Source organism: Erithacus rubecula, assembly GCF_903797595.1.
Source record: "Erithacus rubecula genome assembly, chromosome: Z".
Lineage (NCBI taxonomy): Eukaryota > Metazoa > Chordata > Aves > Passeriformes > Muscicapidae > Erithacus > Erithacus rubecula.
Window position 1 is genome coordinate 23,384,673 of NC_136661.1, and position 14,379 is coordinate 23,399,051.

Below are 14,379 nucleotides of genomic sequence, written 5' to 3' on the forward strand. Positions count from 1 at the left end.
CCATTATGTATTCTCTCTTTGAGACACTTCTCTCACATAATACCAGTACTGTTTTAATAACCCCCAGTGAGAAATTAAAGATGGGTGGTACTGCTTAAGGAAGAAGAAAAAACAGTTAAACTGCTACATGGTCAGTGTTCAGACAGACTTTGTGTTTGCCATAAACTTGAAATTGTTCTCTTTGCAGTTGACCACATTCACATAGCTGTTTACTGAATCAAACTGCTGCACAGCTTCCACTTTATTAGAAGTCCATGGTGAGGCTTTAACAAAATACAAAAATACCTTTAAAAACACATTTCATGAGGGAAAACAAGTCACGTTCTCATCTACTTGACCTTAAGTTAATAATGAATTTACTAAAGTGCAAGAAAGCTGGAAGTTTCTAAGCTAAATTGGGGAAAATCCTTGATACTTTTTTTTTTATGTACAAATGTTTTTTCTGCGGTATCTATGAACATTAGGGTGGCTAGCAAAGTATTCGTTATCTCACAAACACGGTGTGTAGCGTTCTCAATTTAGTGCTACTAAGTGTCCCTGAACATTTTATAAGATGTGGAAGCTTCTGCCGTGAGGGCGGTTGTCCTGCTCATCTGTCTTGCACTCAGGTTGGTCAGGCTTTCAGCTTCCTGTGGAGGAAAACAAAGGGGAGAGTCACAGTCAATATGGGAAATTTGTCCATATTATTCCCTTGTGTCCTGGCTGCCAGCATCAGGCCACCTCCATCACCCTTATAACCACACATGGGTCCAGTGGTCACTTTTATGTCCTGTCCTTTTCTGTGTCTGGAACATGGATGCCCACCTGACTGCAGCTTTGAGACTCCGGTACCAGTCATTGATCTCTTGTTGGTTGCTGGACATCAACAGCAGTGTCTTGTGTGGAAAGGAGAGCTGAAAGACAAACAGAATCTGTGGCATCCCAAGGCAGCAACTGCAGTAAAAGGAAAATTATCACCACTGAATTCAGTCACTGCATGCTGATTTTCATCCTTTTCCTTCCCAGACAGAAAAATTTAGCGTTAATATTGGGCAAAGCCAGAGGCAGTGCAGTACAGAACTGCCAGTCTTGTCCATTGTTTCCAGTAGCAGTTGACAGCTCACTTTGACCTATTTGGAGGCGAGCAATTAAAATTCTCAGCAGCTCATCCTCCAGTTTTCTGATATATTCCAAACTGTCTGTAGGGGTGAGTTTTTTGTCATAGCTCACAAGAAAAGAGCTAACACAGCCTCAGGTGCAACCTTGGAAGAACAGACCTTGAAACCCCTACAGAAGACACTGGTCTCTGTCAAGGAATCTGCAGCTCTCAGGGAGTTAGAAGCACAATATCTATTGTAATAACATCCACATCTTATTAACTGTTTTTCTACACATTTTCTATAATCAGTAATGCTATAGATTCATTGTCACATGGCTGTGGGGCTGCCCTCCAAACCTGTGGCTCTGATGAGGGCATGTCAAGTCCTAGTGGAGCCTCCTTACCTGAGCTAAGTGAAGCAGCCCATAACCCCAGAGTGTGCAGGAGGCTCCATGCCATGAAAGGAAAAGTACCCAAATCACTCGAGAAGGGAAGGGTTGTCCTAACTCAGACTTTCCCACTGCATTTTGTCACCACTGCCATCACTTTGGTCCCACTGCTGCTGAGACAGCTGGAGACCTGCTTCCAGGTCTGCCTGTCGCAGGTGGGAATACTTACACTGAGGAGCCCTCCCTGGCTCCATGTGTGGCCAAACACTTTATCCACTGAGCACTGGTGGAGCGGGTAGACAGCCTGGCAGGACAGCTTGTTGGAGTTCAGCAGGTGCAGTGGGTGGCAGGGCTTCGCTGCAACGAGGATATCGGAGAACAGGAAGAACATTCTGCGCTTCAGCTCTTCTCCCTTGGAAGGCACCACCAAAAGCCAGCCTTCCCGGATATACCAGCGCCCTGGGCATGCCAGAAACAGGGACAGCTGTGAGATATCAGGGAGGGCAGGCAGGAATAAAAAAGTAAAGGTAGTAATGAGACAAACAGGAACACAGGGTGCGCCACCCTTGTAGGCTGCCGTGTTCTGCATCAATTCCAGCCACTAGAAGGCACTGGATGACAGCTGGGTCCAGCCCAACAGCACGGATAACACATGGATAACACGTGTGCAGAAGCTGTGACCAGCCCAAAACGTTTAGTGTATGAGGAGCAGCTGAAGTTGTTCTAGATCTGCTATGTTAATTAAGGTTGCATTATCATATGCAAGTTTAAAGTGAACAGAACAAAAGCACGGTTTGAGAACAGTATACATACCTTTGAATTAACATAAGCTTTCAGAAAACACAACACAAACTATTTTAAACAGTGTTGCCCAGGTGTTTGTCATTACTGGTATAAAAAGCTAGCTTCAGCTTTGAAAACTTACCATTTTTTTCCTTGTTTTATTTGTGTGTGCTAATTAAATAAATAAATGCAAAAAACCTCCTCAAAACAAACCAAAACTATATTTCACAGGTCTTCTAACTATATACAGCCCTACAGTAGCCAAGAGATTACAGATTGCAGGTTACTGTTCTAAAGAGAAGGCATGAAAGATAGAAAACAAGAAAGGTCTGAATAGGCAACCTTATCCACCTGTCTTGCAGAAGAGTCCAATGTTATCCACCTGTAAAATTAATTGTGATAAAACAAGAGGAAAAGAAAGCAGGAGGAAAATAATCAAAACAATTTGATAAGCCTAGCTGTAAGCAGCAATTAAAAAAAAATAATAATGAAATAATTAAAGCAGGACTTTTTACTAAGATTATTGTGGAAGATAGACATCAACTCATGGGAATTACGAGGACACCTGGCAGTAAGATTATTTATAAAAATGCACAGCCATAACAAGGTATTGCCACCTGATCTTGTTTAGAAAACATCTGCTAGGGAATTTGAGCCACTCTTTCATGCCTTAGCTTCTCCATGAGCTATTAAATACCTTTTAAAAAAGAAAAAAAAAAAAAACCCAGTGTGTTGTTATCATTATAGATTGTGTCTTATTAGAATGCTAGTCACAAAACAAAGAAGCAAGTAAATTCTTGCTTAGCTTATTCCACTGGAACCACTCCTCTTATCTGAATAAGAAACTGAGGAGGAGAAGGGTGAGGTGCAGGAATCAATCCAGATTTTAAAAATATAAATAAATAAATAAAAAGGGAGGAAGGTGTCAGAAGCATGGGGCTGGACTGGGAGCTGTTTTCCTCAGGGTTTGCTGTGATCACACTCACAGGCGAACAATCTGACCTGGACTATACTGAAAGTCTTGCAATAGAGATCCAAGATTCCAGGTCCAGGATTCCCAGGTGTACAAGTTCTAGGAATCTGTTGTGAAAGAAGGGCAAGAAAATATCCCTGGGGAAGCTCTGGATAAGAGAGCGATGTCCTCAGTTAAGGATGCAGTTCTGGCTGATACTGTATTTGCCCCAGATACGGAAGGCAGCAAGAAAAGCAGGGTCTCCTCACTGGGAGCAGGACATCTCAGAGACACTGGCAAATGTGAGATACCCATGTACAACACTCCCCCCTTTTTCTGAATCTACAGCCTTTTGTTTTGTCTCCTATTCCTTCCTGGCAATAGGACACAATCTTAACTGTCCTGCAAAAGCTATCTTGCTTCTGGAAAGCTGGCCAAAACAAGCCCCAGCTGCCTCTTACATTTCTGCTTCTCATATCCAATGATAACTATGTAACTCCCGCCAATAGAAAACATGACTGTCAGAGTTCTCTGTCCTAGATAATGGAAATGCCTTTACTCACCCTCAACACTCATCCTACTATGTCTCAGAATTTTCAGAGACCAAAATAATGAGTGAACCAAACACTTTCAAACAATGGCCATCTCTGGTCTAGTGAAACTGTTTTGGGGTGTTTATTTATTTGTTTTCATGGTGTTATCTTATTAGTTCTAAAGTTAGTTCTAATATTGATCAGAATAACTGATTTGCCTTTTTACTTACACACTAGCCCAAGTGTCCCCAGGCAGCCCCACACATGCTTCTGCTCAGTATAAGCAGAGCACACCTGTGTTACCTCCCTTTCACCTGGCAGCACCAAAAGGATTCTAAGAACAGGAAAGAGAATTATAAATTCGTTTTCCCATTGACCAAGAATCTTTGAGAATAACCTCTGATCAGTAACATTTGTTCTACCTGTGCTGGTTTGGTTAGGATAGAGTTAATTTTTCCCATAGTAGCTGGTATGTGGTTGTTTTGGATTTGCACTGAAAACACCATTGATAACACAGGGATCTTTTTGTTTATTGCTGTGTAAGCACTGCTCAGCATCATTTTCTGCTCCTCAAGCCACAAGTGAGGGGGCTGGGAGTGCACATGAATGTGGGAAGGGTCACAGCTGGGACAGCTGGTCTGAAATCCCCAAAGGGCCATTTTATATCATATGGCATCATGTTCAGGCTGTTATGCTGGGGAAAGAAGAAGGAAAGGGGGAGTTTTAAAGTGATGTCTCTTGTCTTACCAGAAAACCACAATGTATGGTAGAGCCCTGGCCAGAGCCCTTTCCTTGGAACAGCTGAACACCTCCCTACCCTGGGCAAGTGGTGGATGAATTTCTTGCATGGCTTTGTTTGCATGAACAGCTTTTGCTTTACTTGTTAAACTGTCTTTAGCTCAGCCTATGAGCTTCCTCAGTTTTACCCTTCTGAGTCTTTCTCCATCCCAGTGGAGAAAGTTTTTTCATCCAAAATCCATGTGTTAATTACAACCACATTCATGAGTACATGGAGGTTCTTGTCTTAGAGACCTTCACACACAGTGACTTTAACACTCCTCTCCAGCTGCAGCACTGTGCCTGGATAATCTCTACAATAGCAGAGGTGAGTGACTTTCAACCAATTTTCAATTTTATATTTGCCCAGACTGGGCACATTTCTCACAATATTTCATACATAGCTCAGAGTGTGGTCTGGGTATGGAAAGCACCCAGGCACATAAGAGACCTGTTAGGCATTTAAATGTTCTTACATACCAGTGGCTGTGGCTTTATCTATCTCAGCTATCAACACAAATACAGTGATTTCTGGCTCAGTTTAACCATGCAGATAAAAGAAAATTCTTCATATGAAGGGTGTGAGCATAATGCCATTAATCTTGTAGCTTAATGTAAACAACAACACAGTTCTTGTGCCCTTGACACTCAGGAATCTATGGTTCCTGCAATGGAGTAGGGATAATACCACTACTTACACTCTGCCAAAATAATTTAGTGTCTGTCTTTTATTCCCACCAAGGACTTACACTCCTGATCTTCCTAACTTTCTAACTATGTGTCATCAGCTTCTCCTATCTGAATGTCAGGCAATTAAGGTCTTGCTTATCCTTGCTCAAAAATTCTTAATATTAAAAAAAAACCAACAACTTGAATTAGTAGTCACATTCCTTTACCACCACCACCACCACCACAATCTGGGCAGAAGGGGAGAACTGGTTAGTGTGAGTTCAGTCAGAGATGAAGGAGAACAAATGTCCACGTATCTCAGCACAGCAGAAGAAAAACAGAGATGTCAGTAAGACTCACCTGGAGTCAGAACCTGAGTCTTTTGTCCTTTGAGCAGTTTCTGAACCCGAAGTAGCTGCAAGGAGTTCTCTCTCTTATCAAAGATGTCTTGGACCCAGTGAGACACCTCACAAACAGATTTCACAGTCTCTGAAATTTTAGCAGCATAATCTGAAGTTATTGCAAATGAATATATATTTCACCTTACACAACTTGCTAAGAAATGACAATATGAAATTAAGAAGAAAAGTTTTCAACCAAGTATCAACAACAGCTTTATTCAGGAATTTCTGTGATAGACTGGACTAGATCAACTCCAGAGGCCTCTTTCCAACCAACAATTCTGCAGTTCTAGAAAACATTTGCCAATGAAACATCAGAGAGAGGAATAATTTCCTGGATTTGGAAGCAAAAACAAGAAAATGCCCCATGAGTGGTGCTTGTAAAATCCACAGAATCATTTAGATTGGAAAAGACTATTGAGATCATTGAGTTCAACCTAGGACTGAACACCACCTTGTCAAGTGGACTATGCACTGAATGTCATTTTTTGAATGTTTTCAGAGCCAATGACTCTACCTCTTCCCTGGGCATTTCATTCCAGTGTTTAACAACCAGTGTCCACCCTGAACTTTCCCTGGCACAGCTTGAGGCCATTTCCTCTCATCCTGTTGCTTGTTACCTGGGAGAAGAGGCCAATTCCCAGCTGGCCACATCCTCCTTTCAGGTACTTTTAAAGAGAGATCAGGTCACCCCTTTTATCCCAACTAAACACCCCCAGCTCCCTCAGCCACATCTCACAGGACTTGTGCTCCAGGCCCTTCCCCAGCTCTGTTCCCTTTTTCTGAACTCATTCCAGCACCTCAGGGTGTCACCTGCAGTGAAGGGCTCAAAACTGGACATGGGATTTGAGATGTGACCTCACTAGTGCTGAGCACAGAGGAATAATCACTTCCCTAGTCCTGTTGGCCACATTATTGCTGACACATTCAGGATGTCCTTGGCCTTCTTGATCACCTGGGCACACCCTGGCTCATGTTCAGCTGCTGTGGATCAGCACCCCCAGGGCCTTTCCCTCCCAGCAGCTTTCCAGCCACTCTGTCCCAGCCTGTGGCACTGCCTGGGGGTGCTGTGACCCAGGGACAGGACCTGAAAATTGGCCTTGTTAAACCTCATAAAATTGGTCTCAGCCCATGAATCTAACCTGCCCAGATCCCTCTGCAGAGCCTTCCTGCTCTCCAGCAGATCAGCACTCCACTGAACTTGGTGCCATCTGCAAACTGCCTAAGGGTGCTCTTGATTCCCTCACCTGGATCCTCAATAAAGATATTAAACAGGACTGACCCTGCCCTGGGAACACCTCAGGATACAGCATGAAGGACATGGAATTTCCTAGAAAATTGAAGCATGTGGCCAAGAAAGTCAGAGAATTGTTTGGGTTGGAAGGAGCCTTAAAGATCATCTTGTTCTAACCCAGCTGCATGGGCAGGGACACCTTCAAATACATCCCATTACTCAGGACTATATCCAGCCTGACCTTGAACTCTTCCAGGCATAAACAAATTCCTTGATCTACCTGTTCCAGCACCTCACAAGCAGCAGAGTTTAAAAAAAAAAAAAACCACAGAGATGCCATTTCTCCAACCTATCAGGCCATTTTCACAGGCAGTTCTTTATATTTGTATTCCTAATGTATTCTCAGATATATCTGAACAAGATGGAGAAGGAAAATAGTTATCCCCTAGAACCCCAGAGAGAGAGAGAGAGAGAGGAAGATTTTTTTTTCCCCTTTGGAAGCAGGCAGTAGGTGGGAGTCAAAGTATTCTTAGCAAGGAGTGTATCATTGATCCAAGGGCCAGCATCTACAGGTGGAATCATACTTGCAAGTTTCTGGTTCTCAGCAGTGTCTGGGGTGGTGTTCTCCAGCAGATCTCTGAAGAAATGCTTGTACCTGAGGTGGAGAGAGCAAGTTTAGTTCACAAGACACCAGGAACAGCAGCACCACCTCCTGTTAGCAACAGCACTGAGCTGGGAGACAGAGTAAGCCTAACAAAGCAGTTTTGGTCACACTTCATTCATATTCATTTCATCATCAAGTGTCTCAACTGAAATAACACAAGTATTTTGTACATCTGCAAACCTTTGGCTTTTCCTGGGGTTCCAATAGAAGCAGACTCATGAATCATTTAAGATCATGAGGCTTGCTCAGAATTCACATAAACATGCCATCAATAAGCAACATATTTCTCTTTGAATTATCTACTTTCAATAGTATATGAATGGTGGCATTCATATGATGTTTCCTGCCCACACAAGAAAATAAAGGCATTTCTAGAAGAACTAGGACCTTTCTCTTTTTTACTTTCCAGTTTTTACTGGAGAGGATAAGATCTCTGCAAATGTTTTCTGCCTTTAAAGTCAAAAAGAAGGAACTTAACAGATTCACAAACTGGCAGAAATCATATGACCGAATGCATACGTTACCAGAGTTTTAAAGAAATTTGAATATGATAGAGCTGATTAATGAAAAAATTAGACCTTCTATCAAAAAGCTCACATTTTTCTAAACAGTTGTACAGCAACAACTATACTGCTGTTTTTCAATTTTAAAAAAGTATCCAAAGAATTACAGTAAAAGCCCACCAATCAGCTTAATGTTTACTTCTGCCAAGTTGATCAAAACATTGCATAAAGTTACATGAAAGACTGCGGTATGATGTCTCCAACTTATTTTCAAACAAACAAGGTTTTCAATATGTCAAATTTATTTTAGTGTGTAAATAAGATCATGGTTAAGGTTAAAACTGGGTCTAAAGCAGCAGAGTCTGGGCACCTTTATTACCCACACACCCCAAGAATGGGCTGCCCATGAGTGCATGCAGCACTCTCCTCAAGCAGTTAATTTGTCTCTTCAAAGGGGAGATGATCGTAAAATACCCTGAGCTGGAAGGCATCCACAAGGACCACCAAGTCCAATTCATGCCTCTGCATTTTTAGGACAGCCCTAAAAATCATATGTGTCCAATGATGTCGCTTAAACATTTCTTGAAAACTGGAAGGCTTGGTGCCTCAAGATGGAGATGCAGCAATCCTGAGTGGATCTGTCTGGGCTCAGACAAATGTGATAGGCATCAAATCTGAGCAAAGTGTATGGCCCTGATTACCAGAGAGGAAAGAGAAGCTCTCCTATATTCATTAATCTCATTTCTCTCCAAAAGCATCAATCTACAAGAGCCACAGATTGCTTCAGGTCAGCAATCTGCACAAAAATTGAGCAAAAGCATGGCAGAGACAAACCATTTCTGCAGCATTTCAATCAGCTTGCTTTCATTCAGAGCCAAACTTCATCAGCTTACCAAGACAGCAGAAAGCCTCCAACTCTACCCAAGAGCTAGAGGAAGGAGCCAGGGCTAAACAAAACTACCTTCCTGCATCACATGTACATGATTTACAGGCACATCCTCAGGTCTGTTTCTTGCTGTCTCTGTACTCTGACTTTAAGACACAATAGGTAACTTTCCCTTTCATAGCAGCAAAGACTGTCATATTCCTTTTTCCCTTCTTATGCTAATCCCTTGAAGACTCTCAATTGCTTACTTACTGGTGCAGCCTCTGCAGGGGCAAAGCAAGCAGATCCTCTAATTCCCTCCCTTGAAACTGAGGTCGACTCTCCTGGAGTTTCTTAAATCGCCGGAATGACTTATTTTTCCTCACTTGCTCCTGTGTGCAGCAAAAAAGGGATATTGCTTTGAGACTGCAGGAAAACTATGTGCCCTAGTCTGTACCACAGCTTGGAACACTTCACCTTGGAGTTTAGGACTCCAGTCCCACAAACATCAACTTCTTTTGTGGCTGTGGGCAAGCCATTCCCTTTCTCTTGATCATCCATTCCAGTAGTAATAGAAATAAATCCTCTCCATACATGGAATTGAAGAGAAGGTTGGCCCAGTTAGGAAAACAAAGAGTGCGCTTGTGGCTTTTTGCCATGCCTTTCAAGAAAAAGCAATGCAGATCTGTACTCCCATCACCTTAAAACAAGTATTCAAAATGTTTTTTCTCTCTTGGAAAATCAAAAGAATTAATACATGCATACAAAGAATAGAGGGGGAAAACAGCTCAGTACATTCTGCATCTGGGAATGAGCACAGACAAAACTGGGACTTGAGTGGTTTTAATCCCAGATACAGTTATCAGGACTTCAGAATAAATATTCATTCTTCAGAAATTTCTTTAAAATAGGTTGTATTTTGAAGACATAGGTGGGAAAGAAAAAATTGTTTTCAACATAGAAAAAAAAATGAAGGAAAAGGAAATCTCACTACTAGGATTGGTGGTAGTGGGAAAGACTAGGATACCTGATAATTCCTAGAGAGACATCACTGTGTCATAGTGAAAGCCTGAAAACTCTCTAGGCTTGCCAGTTAGGAAGGAGTGGGAGTAAATACAGAACTCTGTTTTAGAAATATACAGAAATATAAATACAGAAAACACAGTGCTCACCATATGCACATACATACATAAACACCTGAAAAAAAGCATCAGAAATTTGAAGCTCTAAATAAGTAGAGAAGTTTTCACCATTTTATTGTAGATGAAAGCCTGGATTTTGTCAGCCCAGAAAAAGTAAGAGTACTGATGTCTCCAGAAACAGAAGGCAAATGGAAGGACGTGGCAGCTCCAAAGAATGAAAAAGAGAAACTATATGAAGCCTAAAACAGATATTTACCTTCAAGGTTTTATTTGCCTGCTCCAAATTCTCAGCATAGTGGCCATAAAGATCCAGACTCTGACAAAAATTTTCAAGTCCTGGTGCCAGATTCCCTTTCTCCAGGTGAAGTGACAGAACACTGCACAGAGAGCAAAGATAGCTTGTGAGGGATACATTACTGATTTTCACAGCTCCTTTCACTCCTTTGCTGACCTGCCTTTACCATTCTTCACCTCATATCCACTTTCTATGCCAAATTTGTGCTTGGAGGTCAGAGTAAGCCACAGCACACATTGTGGAGCAGACTTACTGAGCTTAAACCACTGTCCAGTGACTGGGTGTCTAGGGAATTTAGGCATGTGATACAGATCAGGAGTTCCCTGGGGACACCTCCTGTGCCACCAAGGCTATCAGTGCTAGGAGTCAATGCCTGTTTTACAAGGTGTTAGCCTTATTTCCCCAAATCTTATTTTCTCATCAACATAGTCTTCACAGTATAATTACACTAATTGCATCCTGTGTCCACTTACTGGCTGGCTGAATATAAGGGCTCCAGGGGTCCAAATATTGTTTCCAGCACAGCAGGTTTCAGCGTCCCTTTGGCCTTCAAAATTGTCACAAAGTACTAAGCAGAGGGGGGAAAAAGAAAGAAAAAAAAATCAAACAGGTAATATTCACAAATCACCACAGAATCACGGAATGGTTTGGATTACAAAGGATCTTAAAGACAAACTAGTTCCAGCCTGGTCAGAGACACCTTCTAAGCCCCATCCAAATTGACTGGTCACTTCCAGGGATGGGACATCCACAGCTTCTCTGGGCCATCTGTGCCCATGCCTCATCACCCTCACAGTAAATAACATCTTCCTAACATCTGATCTAAACCTACTGTCTTTCCATTCAAAATAATTCCTCCTTGTCCCGTTACTATGTGCCTATGTAAAAAGTCACTCTCTCTTTTTTGTAAGCTCCCTTTAAGTACTGGAAGACTATGAAGGTTATTAACTTCTGAGGTCACTCAAAGGCCACTTGTGGCACAGAGCAGAAACCAGAAGTTGCAGCCTGAACACTCTTTGGCTTGGAAAGATATACAATATTGTGACTGTCTACCTAAGATACCCAGCATCAGATGTAAGCCTTACTTGTAGTTGTCACCATAACTGTAAACACATGGAACAGTGCTACAGCACTGAAAAGAGTCTATTTCAGTATCCTCCAATGCATCTGTTTTTCACCACCTTGTCCATAATTTTTTTCTTGTTTGTGTCCCTATAGTTCATACATCTCGGGCATCTTACAGGGAGCTCCCTGTTTAATCAAAACTTACAAGATTTATGTCTGTGTACAGACCAAGGCAAAAAATCCAAACCCATGAGCTACTGAATACTACAGAGCAGGTGAAAGAAAAAACAAAAAAAAACATTTTAGCCACAGCAGGTGTCCCAGGCATTAGGGATGTACCAAAGTCTTGCTCTTGACCTTTCCCTATGACAACACAAATAAGTTTGTGCTGTCTGAAGACACCGACATATCAGAAGGGGTAGAAATACTCACTGTGAGCACCAAATCCAGCTGCTCAAGGTATTTGTACTCTGTTTCCAGCAGTTCCTTGGCTGTCCTGCTGCGCTTCCTCTCCCACCGAGCCCGCTGGTCTTCCACAATGTTTGCTCCAAATGGCAGGGATGAGGCACTCATGGCAAGTCAGGGTTGATACACAGGGAGATAAAGGATCCTGGAGAGCCAAGCAAGATGGACACACAAGAAAAGAATAACCCACATCACAGCGTAGGATTCTGAGCTAAAAACCCTTGTAAAACTTTCCTAAGAAATAAGGAAAGTTGGTTGCCAGCAACCATTATTAACAGTTTCCTTCTGCATTCCCTCCTGTGGACACAGAGGCCCTGCATCAAACAGAGGAACACCATTAGAGAGACAAGACTGTGAAAGCAAGAATGGTACATGAAGATACACCTGTAAGTAAACCTCAGTGTACAATCCCACATGCAAACCACTGCTTCCTGTGCTTTGCCCTTCCCATTCTTTGTGTGAAATTCTTGTTAAACTCAAGCAAGTTTGTGGGTGGAAGAGGTACTGTGGATAGGAGAAGAAAATAACCCTAAGATTTGTCTTGCAGGGGGAATGTAGCAGGACTTCCCCGCTACCACAGCAAAAAAGAGCACACTCTTGCTTGTTTTCTGATTGAGGTTACTAAGAAACAAGTGGTTTGCATTGTTATTTTCTAACTGTATTTTGTGCTTCTGGAGGTGAGAGAGGCCGAGCAACTGCTGTAAATTGTACCAGCTATGCTCCTGCTATGCCACAGTGTCATGATTTTGTTGCACAGAGAAACTTTGTTTATCACACTCAGAGAAAAGAGGCATGTTTCAGCCAAGTAGAAGCTAGATACTATTCTTTTGATGAGAAGGCAGGGCAGGCTGTTGCACACTTGCCCCAGCAACAAGTTGCAGTGTCGCTGGGAGCTGGGTTGCCTCTGGGAAGTTCTGTTTCCCACATGGACAAGATACACTAATACAGAAAGATGAGTCATCATAGAGGAGATTTGTCAAACACCATCTTCCAGAGATATTTCAGATACGTTGATCAATGTCTGAATCAAAAGTTTCATATGAGACAAGTACCAGGACTCATTTAATGAGTTGCCAAAAGTCCCGAGAGCTGAGGGGTACATGTAGTGTTTTATAGTAGCAGCAGCTTCTCCAGAGGTTTACTCTCATATTCACTTACAGCACAACAACTAGCCTAGCCAAGACCACATCTTGGTCAAACAGGGCAGATCTGGCGTGGACAGAGAAGCAGCACTGCAGGAGCACCACCTCAAGCATTAGTCCTCCCCTGAAGTGTTCAAAGCCAGCCTGGATGGGGCCCCGAACAACCCTGTGTGTGAAAGATGTTCTAGGGATTTGCAGGCTGTTGGAAGGAGATGGTCTTTAAGATACCTTCCAACCCAAATCATTCATGATTCTATTCAAGGAGAGTTGCAAAATACTCACCAGTAATGGATTAAAATGCTGCCATTCGCAGATCGCCTCTAGCCCAGGTAGAGTGCAGTCAAGATTTTCATTTTGCAGAGCAATTTCTTTTAACACACAATAATTAAAACAAACAAGTTATTCCAGGTTTGACCATCTGCTGTTCACATAAAGAGGTTCAACACTCCCATTATTGCACAGTATATTCTGTGCCAGTTCCTCAGGGTGAGGAATGTCTGCAGCCTGTGGGAACACTAGAAAACACTTCACCTACAAGTCGCAGAACTGCTCCAGCCTGCTTCTCCCCAGTTCACATTCAGAAACCACTGAACATCCTCTACTACTGTTAACTTCCTTATAATGCACCATTAGGAGAATCCCCTTCACCATTTCTAAATTTTTTGAGTACCCTCAAAAAATCCCCTCTTCTTATTGCAACACAGCCTCTCTTGGTCTCAGGAGTGTAAGCAGAGGGTGGGTCAGCTCCAACGGCCCCACATTCCACACTGTGAGATAAGAGAAAGTGGAAGGAAAAGGGAGAAACTCTGGAACCCACAGCCAGTCCTCAGCCAGCCTGAGAAGTAAAGGAGTAAATACTGCAGGAGTTAATATTGAAAGTAAAATATGCACCTATCCTTCCTTCAATTCCCTGTGCTGCAGGGAATTGTATTTTGAATCAGTCAAAACCAAGGCTATTACATTTTTTCAGCAGAGACAGAGAAAAGATCTGTTAAAAGTCTTGCAGGATCGAACAGAATGTTTTTCTTGACCAAAAATGGCGCATTTTACTCATTATCAAGTCAAATTTCATTATCAAGTCATATTAAATATGTTTTAAAGAAATAAATGCTTCCAGGAAAAAGAAAGGGAAAAAAAAAAATTAAAAACCCATGAGCACGCTGAAAAACACTTCTAGACGTTAACCAAATGTTTTTCATGAATTCAGGAAATACTTGGTGGAATCAGGGACTAATTTAGCCAAAGGGATCTTTACGGGTCATGCAGCTGAGCCTTGTGACCGGAATGCGGCTACCACCGAAGTCAAGCTGAGCTGCTCAGGGGTTCATCCTGCCTGGAACCTTTCCATGGGTGGAGATCGGGACACCGACACCGGTCGCAGTCCTGGTCCTGGTCCTGGTCCTGGTTCTGGTTCTGGTTCTG

At 42.5% G+C, this 14,379-nt stretch overlaps 1 protein-coding gene across 1 annotated transcript; it reads right to left on the reverse strand.

Annotated features, from left to right (window-relative positions):
* Positions 1-131: 131 nt before the first annotated feature.
* On the reverse strand, positions 132-14,332 carry ARHGEF39 (Rho guanine nucleotide exchange factor 39). The gene is made up of 11 exons (XM_079330299.1): positions 13,989-14,332; positions 13,240-13,325; positions 11,783-11,960; positions 10,759-10,853; positions 10,247-10,367; positions 9,122-9,240; positions 7,401-7,471; positions 5,542-5,670; positions 1,697-1,926; positions 805-893; positions 132-629 (listed from the first exon to the last, which is right to left on the reverse strand). Exons 3-11 carry the CDS (start codon positions 11,921-11,923, stop codon positions 614-616), a joined length of 1,011 nt encoding a protein of 336 aa, XP_079186425.1. The 5' UTR covers positions 11,924-11,960; positions 13,240-13,325; positions 13,989-14,332; the 3' UTR covers positions 132-613.
* Positions 14,333-14,379: the final 47 nt, after the last annotated feature.

Bases quoted from the DNA above. Each gene is read 5' to 3' on its own strand.
- ARHGEF39 (XM_079330299.1), bottom strand. From the start codon at position 11,923: ATGAGTGCCTCATCCCTGCCATTTGGAGCAAACATTGTGGAAGACCAG. The intron at 7,472-9,121 runs GTAAGTAAGCAA...TCTCCACCTCAG, and splicing joins CCCCTGCAGAGGCTGCACCA to GTACAAGCATTTCTTCAGAG. The intron at 1,927-5,541 runs GTGAGTCTTACT...TGGCATGCCCAG, and splicing joins GACTCAGGTTCTGACTCCAG to GGCGCTGGTATATCCGGGAA.